The sequence below is a fragment of the Cynocephalus volans genome, chromosome 10, assembly GCF_027409185.1.
Source record: "Cynocephalus volans isolate mCynVol1 chromosome 10, mCynVol1.pri, whole genome shotgun sequence".
Taxonomy (NCBI): domain Eukaryota; kingdom Metazoa; phylum Chordata; class Mammalia; order Dermoptera; family Cynocephalidae; genus Cynocephalus; species Cynocephalus volans.
Window position 1 is genome coordinate 98,867,213 of NC_084469.1, and position 9,883 is coordinate 98,877,095.

Here is a 9,883-nt window from a genome sequence, read left to right on the forward strand (position 1 = left end):
TAAGTCTTAAATTTCAGCTCCGGAAGCACTGCTGTTATTTGCTCAAAGTTGCAGGTCTCCGTATTTCCCTCTCCAATGCTTCCTCCATTTATAAGTTTATTTCCATAGACACACATGTGCACACACACACTCACACTCACTCTCAAGTAAGACACTTTTTCATATTTGTTGATAAATCATGAGAATATGAACTAGGTGTGTACAGGGTTTCATGGGTGCTTTGTAAGCATCAGAGTCACTTGGGTCCTTTTCTCCAAAAGTCTGAAATCAAATTACCTAACCAGGGATCACTACTTTCCCACACGCTGTTCACAGGCTGCATATGGGTGAAGGGCAGAGAAAAAGTCCTCATAACTAATGTTTAGGTAGAAGGGCAAAGAGACGATCTCAGTCAATCTGATGTGCCAGGGAAGAAAGCCTCATGTGCTGTCCACAGGACCAAACTTCAATACTAAATGATCACAATCAGGATTAGTTACCATTTGAACTAAGCAAACTGATTAACGTATCTACATACAAATCTGTGGATCTCTTCTGCTGCTGGGCTACGAACTGGCAAGAGTCCTGAGCAGCAATCACAATATCTGCTTCCATCTTCTGGGGACAGCACCTTCACTGCCAAATGACAATTAATCATCATTACTATTTGCAAACTCTGGCGAGTATTTGGAACAATCTAAGTCAAAAAGTTCCTGCTGCTGTTTTAAAATCTCATCCATCAATCTGGAATTATTTCTTTTGAAAATTCCTCGGTGGTCGTAGATGCTGACATAGGAGATGCCCACGGCCATGCACCACACCACGAAGCTGGCGATGTCCCCAGAAGCTGGGCTCCTGCTGCTCCTCAGTGATCACCCGGCCCATGTGCACAGGCAGCTTCTTCTCTCCCTCTTGCCCACACCTGCAGTGCAAAGGCCTTTTCCCTGCCCCCAAACCCCTTCCCACCTGTGACACGTCACTCGCCCCCATGCTACCTTCCTTCTCCCTTGGCAGCCCAGCCCTGGAGAGTGCCAGGATTTTACCTTTTGATTGATTCGAAAGTATTGAATCAAGACTCTTGATGTAAACAGCCCCTCCAGTAGTGTTACCATCTCACTGAGCCATGAAGTCTGTCTGCACACTTTGTGCAGCTGGTGCTGCTATGACCCTTTCTGTCCCACCAGGCCCTTCTGAGATGGAATTTCCCCAAGTGGAGTGTGGAGGATGTAATGAGCTGAATAGCGTCTGCCAAATCTTCACATCTGCTCAGAACCTCAAATGTAATTAAAGATCTGAAGATGGAGTTACCCTGGATTTAGTGTGGACCCTAAATTCAATGACTGGTATCCTCACAAGAAGAAAGTCCACAGAGATACTCAGGAATAAGACCGTATGAAAGGCAGGAACAGACTTTGGAGTAGTCCTTCCATAAGCCACGGAATTCCAAGAAGTACAAGAGACAAGGGAAAGTTCTCCACTGTTGGTAAACTGAATCAATTTTACGACTATTCACTGTCACTCAAAGCACCAAACCTTAATAGTTCTGTTCTTAAAAATTCTAATTATCACATGGCTTATCACATGGAAGACCATCAGCCACTCACACACTCTGTCCTTTAAATTTCCCAGGTCCCCGATGATCACAAACCCTAAGTCCATCAGGTTTTCAGTGTAACTCAGCAAAATCGTTGGCTACATCTGAGAATCAGTCTGGAATAATTTACATGCATGGGAGAGAAAACTAAAATCAAGTTAAATAATTTCATACAAAAGGAGAGGAGGAAAGAAAAGATTCATTGGAGGAAGCGATTGGCTCACCTAATTAGACTTGAGTAGATTATGTCCAGGCACAAATACTTACAGTACACAAGTGAGGGGGCCAGATACAAGTCTGGTTGTGACCACCCCCCCATGCCCCACCATGCCCACCCCCCGATGCCCACCCCCATGCCCCACCATGCCCACCCCCCATGCCCACCATGCTCTCCTCCCAGGTGGCCTAACACCCTGGCAGCTGCTCTTACACTCTTTCCCCCCTCAGCTCCACTTCCCAGAACTCCAGGTGGGGCAAAAAGAAATCCTGTGTTATTATCCCATTCCATCTCCCTTTATTTCCAATAAAGAGTTCTGTGCTTGGATTCCATTGGCCCGAAGAGGGCCATTTGATATCCCCTGACTCCGAACATTGGGAGAAGTGGGATTAAAATATGCAGATTTGCTCACCGTGGAGTCAACTGCACACCAAATCTGTGTTAAATCCATAGCCTGTTGTCAGGAGGCACCGGCACCATTTTCCACCTCTACTCACTCTCTGCCCTTCTGCTTCCAATTCACTTTTTGACCCTCTACCGTCAGCCTTCCTCCCCCACCACTGCTACAACTCGCCTATCAAAAGTTCTTCAAGGAAGTCCAGAAAATGCCGGATTCTTCCAAGCCCATCAGTCATTTTGCTTCTTGGCCTAGTGAAACTCTCTCCATCTGATTTCTGTGTCATGGCACTTTTATTCCACAAAGTACGTGTTCATCGCATGTTTATCGTAATTACTCTGTGTCTTATGCTGGGAGCAAGTGAACGAGTGACCTCAGCTCAGGATCTAGTGTGAAGACAAAGCCAGAGGTCTGGCTGCCAAGTTTGTCTCAGTAAAAAATGTTCCCAATAAGAGGAATGGGTAAAGGGACGTGAAAATCAGCTACAATATATATTGGGAAGTTAAAAAAGTAAATAAAAATAAAACGTTCCCCAAATCATGTTCATTGTTCAGAACCTAAGATCAAATTTATAAAAACTAGCCCTACATAATTTTTAGATAAGGAGATGTAGGTATTATACGTGTTACTTTATTATTTGAAAATGTCGTATATCTAAATTAGCATATGGCAAAAAAGAAAAAGATGATGGAATTTATGTTAAAATTAGATGTAAAAGTAACCTTAATAAAATAAGATTTTTATAAAATCAAATTACCATAACATTAAAAGAATCTCTTTGGAGTAGGTATCATCTCTTCTTTGAATATAAGCATTATAAGGAAAAATGAAATGTAAGTACACTCATTGCTCCATATCCATGGATTCCACGTCCATGGATTCAACCAACTGCAAATTGAAATTTTCAAAAAAATGCTTTGTACTGAACACATACAGATTTTTTTCTTGTCTTTACTCCCTAAACCACACAGCATAAAAACTATTTGCACAGCATTTGCATTGCATTATGTTTTATAAGTAATCTGGAGATGATTTAAGGTATATGGGACGTCGTGCAAAGGTTATATGCAAATACTGCACCGTTTTATATAAGGGATTTGAGAATCTGTAGATTTTCATATCCAAGGGAAGTCCTGAAACCAACCCACCACGAATACCGAGAGATGACTGTATAAAACAGTAAATAATCTCTCAGGCTAGATTACCCAAGTAGACTTCAATATAAATGAATTAAATTCACTGTGAACAGAAATTGCACACTTACAAATAAAGATGTCCTTTCTCCTCACTTGAAACCTAATCTCTCACCCACAAAACCATCCACTCTTCTCACTTTTTGTCTCTCAAAAGACTTTAATGAGGAACAGTTGGGGTATAACAAAGGATTGTGGTTAAGGGCAGGAAGGACATTCAAAAGCCAAATAAAACTGAGAGTCCTTTCTTGGTGAACCTCCTCCAAACTGCTACTCAGCTCCTCCAGCATTTTCTTCTAGGTTTCAGATTATTCTCCTTGGCACATTGCTCTCTCTGCCTCCCTGGCGAGCCTGTCTGCCCTCAGGGCCTCGGCCAGTCTCTTCCTTGCTTTCCTCACTTTCCATATCTGTCGTTGGATATCTCCAGGTGTCACCTGTTGTCTGCAGAGGGGCTGTGAGAGACCCAGACCTGATTTCAGGACCCCTTCAGCCCAATCTGAAGACCGCCCGATGGTGGGCTCAGGGCAGGTGTGCAGAACCCCAGCACCAGCTTGGCCTAGGGGTTCACCTGGAATTCCTGGTACAATTATATTGAAGGCACTTTCAAAATCAAATGGACTTAAAAGCTCTCCTTCACTATTGCAGGCCTGGAGTCCCTGCAGTCTCCTGTAGGCAGAGACTTGCTGAGGTTTCTGCAGCTTCTCCTCCCATTGACGGCACCTAACATCATTGTCAGGATGGGAGGTTATTCTAGTCACAGGCTTCTGGAAGATGCAGCTGGTCAACCTTACAGGGAGTGCACCGGGTCTCCGTTTGGCCTTGGTCACCTGGACTTGTTTCCTCTGTAAAGTCTGGGGCATCTTATTTCTCTTGAGCTTTACCTTCAAAAACAAATGTGAAATTAGAATAAAATGGAAGATGAAAACTGCCAGCTCTGGAGAATTGGCTCCAGCTCATTTCATCTTCCACCCTTCCTTCCCCCCTGGAGCAATGTCTCTCAGATTATGCTGTCCCTCACAGTCACCTGCAGGGTGTGTTAAAACGTAGACTTTTGGAACCCAAGCAGGTCTGGCATGAGGCCCAAACTTTGCATTTCTCTGCACTGCCAGATGCTGCTGGTGCTGCTGGCCCAGGCTGCACACATTGATGCAGGATCCTGGGACATCAACCAGCCGGTGTGGGTCAAGGACTGAAAGCTCAAGGTCATGACCCAGTGCCAGTTCCAGACCACTTCTCTCCTCCATCTCCTTTGAGGATGTTACCCTCTTCCCATCCCTGTCACCGTCAACTACACACATGCTGGTGCCCCGAACCCATCGTCACTGGGACACAGGGGTCTCAAGTCCCCTTGGATCCCAAGACCTCAGATCTCTCTGCATCCCTTTTTGCTGTGCTTCACATCACACAGTCACCCTGGTTTATTTTAATCTTGGTGAGAGAGAAAAGATGATAAACACAATAGTGAATTTCTAATATATTGTGAGATATAAGTGCTGTGTTGAAAGTTAAGGTTGGGGAGTGGAGAGACAGAAGAGAGACAGGAAGACAGAAGAGAAAGAAATTAACTGCAGTTCATGGTGATGAGGAAAACTGAATTTAAAACAAAAAAGAAGCACATTCTGCTTAAAGAAGTTTCCAGAGAGAGGGACAATTTGAACTGGACAGGACCGAACAATACTCCCCTTCCAAGTGATGTTATTGATTTAAAAAAAAAAAATTCTGGCCTGTTATCCCAAGAAAGGTTCATGCACAAAAAAGCAAAATATTTTGAATATTACTCCACAAATGTTAACACCTAGCTAATAAGTGTTTCCCTAGATATCTTGTTTTAAGAACACTGTCTGCTAACTTAAAGAAGTTTTTAAAAAGGAAAATACAGAAACGGATATTCTTGCTGTCAGTATGGACTCTGTACTCACCAGAATAGGCTGGTTTGGAAAAGAGGCCGATGGAGGTTTCCCCGGGCTGCAGAGTTTGTCCTGCTGACCCCACTCCTGTGACGCAGACAGCAGCCTGTGGCTTGCTGGAAAATGCAGTGACTGCCCCATCAAGTCCCCTTTTATAGAGGAAGACAGCGGATAAGCCAATCAGTGCGTAATTCTCAGGAGACATCCCATCTCCTATGCTTGGGATTTGAGGGACTCCTAAATCTTCATAAAGAAACAAACAAAAAAAATGTGGTGCTATTGACTGTCAGATACTGCTGGTAGATGAAAAAGTTTAATACATTTGTGTGAGGAGGCGGGTAGCATTTGCAGTTAATATCAGCATTTTATTTTGGAATTTTTTAATTTTTAATTGACAGATAATAATTGTGTATATTTATAGGGTAAAATGTAAAGTTTTGATCTGTGTATACATTGCAGGTTTATTCAATCACGGTGATTAACATATCCATCACCTCACCTAAAGGTATTATTAATGTCAGCCTTTTAAATGTTTCCTTTTTCTCCCACAATTTCAATGTCTTTGAAGGCATTCTATATAAATAGGAATGAGAGTTTCTATGCATATAAATTTTCGTACAACATAGGCTTTAATAAGAAAACAGTTAAAGACCCATTTAAATGCTCACACCAAATTCCTGGTTTTATCCCTGTACTGGCCAGCAAAAAATAAAAATGAATGAAGATTAAAAATAAAAATAAAACTACAATCTACGGAATACATCACACAGCTATTAAAAAGCAATGACTATTTCGTGTTTCAACAATTCATGTTGTTACCGGTAAATTTGAGATTGTTTCAAACATTTTCAACCAGTTTGAGACTCTTACTCTTTTCCTATGCTTTGATCTAACTCATTAATGTTCCTTTAGACTCTTTACTTGACTATTTTTTTCCCCTGCCCCTCTGGCTAACTTTGAATTAAATATTTTATTATTTAATAGTTTCCTCTGTAAATATGTTTGTTAAAATCACATACAAATCTTTGTATTTGTACGTGATTTAATCATATAGTTCCACCGATGATTAAATCATGAATCCTTTACTTAATAGATACGTTTACTTATTTTTAACACCTTCTCCCTCAAATGCTAATACCTTAAAAGACTTTTATTTCTATTTTTACCTTTCCTGATGTTTGTATTACTGTTATCAAGCATTTTGATTCTGCATATTTTTTATCTCCATAAGGCATTTCTAGTGTCACTGCATAAAACAATTTTGATTTATATTTATCTATATATTATTCTTTCTATATTTCTTCATTCCTTCCTGCATTTCCCGTTTTCAATCTGAGATTATTTTCCTTTGGACTTAAGAACACACTTTATTTTTGGGTTTTGGGGGTGGTTTTTTGTTTGTTTGTTTGTTTTTTCTGATTCAAGGCTGCTAACAACAAAACGTTTCAGGTTAAGTTTTTCTTAAGGTGTCTTTATTTGGGGGCAATCTTGCTTCTGGGCATAGAATTCTGGTTAGACAGATTTTTTTTTTTTTTTTTTGCATTTTAAAAATAATGTTTCAGACTGGCCCGTGGCTCACTTGGGAGAGTGCGGTGCTGATAACACCAAGGCCCCGGGTTCAGATCCCTATATAGGGATGGCCAGTTGCCCACTGGCTGAGGGTGGTGCTGACAACACCAAGTCAAGGGTTAAGATCCCCTTACTGGTCATCTTTAAAAAAAAAAAAGAATGTTTCATTCCCAATATAGGCCAGCCGCCCCCCAAAATTTTTTAAATAAATAAATATAGTGTTACATTGGTGTCTATCTTACTTTTTTCTTATATTGAGATGCCAGCTGTCAGTCTTTTTTCTTGCTTATTTGGCCTCTGTATTCTCTAAAATCTTTCTCGTTATTTTTGATTTTTCAACCATGATATAGTTCATCGTTGCTTCCCGTGCATTTACCTTGCTTAGGGAATGTGGACTTAATTGAATCTGTTTGTTGATGTGTTTCATCAACTTGGAACGTGCTTGCACAATCTCATTTCGGATGTTCATTCTTCCTCAAGTTCTCTCTGGCCCCCTTTTAATCATACTCCACTTGTCTTTCAACTCTCTCCTGAATTTTCCAGTGTTATTCATCTGGTGCTTTTGTTGGGATATTTATTCTTGCTCTGCCTTCCAATTTACTAATCCAGTGTTTTGCTGGATTCAATCTATTCTTAATTTCTTATGTTCTTAATTTCAATTAAAATACAATAAATAGATTTAATTAAAAATAGAACAGCTTCACAATCAATAAGGGGACAATTTTTCCTTTCTATACAATAAAACTGAAAATGGAAAGGAGAAAATTATAACTTGGATCATATTAAAATATATTAGGAGCTGCTATTCACCAAAATATATCGGTAAAAGGCAGGGACAGAAACATCACAGAGTGGGAGAAAATATTTATGTGATATACATCCAGTAAAGAACATCAATCTGGAATATATAAAGAATTATCAAGCAAAAAAAAATAACGAAAACCCACTTGAAAAGTGGGTAACAAACTTGAATAGACTCTACACAAAAGATGACAGACAAATGGCCCATAAAAATTTTTTAAAAACATTTAACCTCTTTAGCTTCAGCAAAATGCTGAGAAAAACCAAGTGAGATACTCTTATATACACAAGGTTAGCTCAAATGAAACAGTCAGCAATACCAGGTGCTGCCAAGGTTGTGGAGCAATAGGACCATTTATGTAAGGCTAGTAGGAGTTTAAATTGGTATAAGCACTTTGGAGAACTGTTTGACAGTCCCTGTTAAAGCTGTATACATATCTACCCTGTTCCCTGCACATAAATAATGCCAACATGTGTACATGTGCCCAGCACAATCGTGTTCTAGTGGTCACAGAACCTGGAGTCATAACAGTACTGGGCTGGAAACAAACCAAATAATCAGTAGGAGAATAGATAAAGGGTGGTATCTACACCAGTGGAACTCCACACAGCAATAAGAATTCACATATAACAGCTGCCATCATATTAGGGAGAAATCTCACACACCTAGTGTTCATCCACACCCAAGACATCGGCTACCCCAGCAAAACTAACCTGTGGTGCTGTCACAAGGGAGGGTGCCTTGTGGGAGCCAGGACAGCGTGGCAGAAAAAGGCCCCTCTGGGATGAAGCTGATATTCTGTTCATTCATTGTGCTGCTGAGCACATGAGTGTGTTTAGTTTGTGAAGTTCATGGAGATGGATGTGTCTGATTTCTTTTGGGGGGGGCGAGCAGCTGACTGGTATAGGGATCCGAACCTGTGACCTTGGTGTTATGCATGACAACAATAATACAAAAGGTAAGAAAAGGTAAAAAGGGAAATTAAATGCATACTGAGGTATTGACACTTGAAGGAAGGTGGCAAACTAATTATTTTTATTAGACTGTATTAAATAAGGATTCATGATTTCATCATCAGTGTAACTTCATGAAGATTTGTATATGATTATACCCAACAAGTTTATAAAGAGAACAGAAAATAAATAAAAGTATTTAATTGGAAAAAGTTAAGCAAAGAATCATAAAAATAAGAAAACAATTCCATTTACAGCAGCAAAACGAATAAGTACTTAGAAACAAATGTAATCGAGGAGTCAAAAATCTTGTATACTGAAAACTACAAAACAGTGCTGAAAGAAATTGAAAACACAAACAAATAGAAAGACATTCAGTGCTCGTGAATTGAAAATTTTAATATCGTTAAGATGTCAACACTACTCAAAACAATGTACAGATTCAATGCAGTCGAAACCCCAATGGTGTTCTTTTTTTACAGGAGTAGAAAAATACATCCTAAAATCATATGGAATCTCCAGGAACCCCAAAGAACCCAAAAAAGCTGGAAAATGAGCAAAGTTGGAGGTTTCACATTACCTGATTTTAAAATTGCAAAGCTGCAGAAATCATAACAGTGTGGTAGTGGTATAAAGACAGACATATAGACGAATAGAATAGAGAGCCCAGAAATAAACCCTCACATATACAATTAAATGACTTTGACAAGATTGCCAAGACCATTTAACGTGGGGAAGACAGTGTCGTCAACAAATAATGTTGGAAAACTGGACAGGTACATATGAAGAGAAAACGCCACTGGAAACTTATCTTCCACCACACACAAAGGTATACCACACACAAAAATGAATTCAACGTGGACCAAACACCTAAACATGAGGCTAAAACATTTTTTAAAATAAGGGGAAAAGCCCATGATTTTTGGTATGGCAATGATTTCTTAGATATGATCACAAAAGCTAGACAAGAAAAGAAACAAAAGACTTGTTGGCTTTATAAAAATTAAAAACTTTTGTACATCAAAGCACGATATCAGTGAAATGAAAATGCAATCCATGAAATGGAAGGAAACATTTACAAGACATACATCTAATAAGGGAAAGATATCCAGAATCTGTAAAACACTCCTACCACAGTAACAAGAAAAACCCAATTTAAAAACAGGCAAAAGAGCTGAAAAGACATTTCTCTAAAGAAGATCTGCAAATGGCCAACAAATGCATGAAAAAATGCTCAACATCACTGATCATCGGGGAGATGCAAATCAAAAC

At 39.7% G+C, this 9,883-nt stretch overlaps 1 protein-coding gene and 1 pseudogene across 1 annotated transcript; both read right to left on the minus strand.

Annotated features, from left to right (window-relative positions):
- Positions 1-290: 290 nt before the first annotated feature.
- LOC134389722 (dehydrodolichyl diphosphate synthase complex subunit NUS1-like) lies at positions 291-876 on the minus strand (annotated as a pseudogene).
- Positions 877-3,688: 2,812 nt separating this feature from the next.
- LOC134387532 (putative methyl-CpG-binding domain protein 3-like 3) lies at positions 3,689-4,240 on the minus strand. The gene has a single exon (XM_063109984.1). It carries the CDS (start codon positions 4,238-4,240, stop codon positions 3,689-3,691), a length of 552 nt encoding a protein of 183 aa, XP_062966054.1.
- Positions 4,241-9,883: the final 5,643 nt, after the last annotated feature.

Coding starts and splice junctions, on each gene's coding strand:
- LOC134387532 (XM_063109984.1), bottom strand. CDS start 4,240: ATGCCCCAGACTTTACAGAGGAAACAAGTCCAGGTGACCAAGGCCAAA.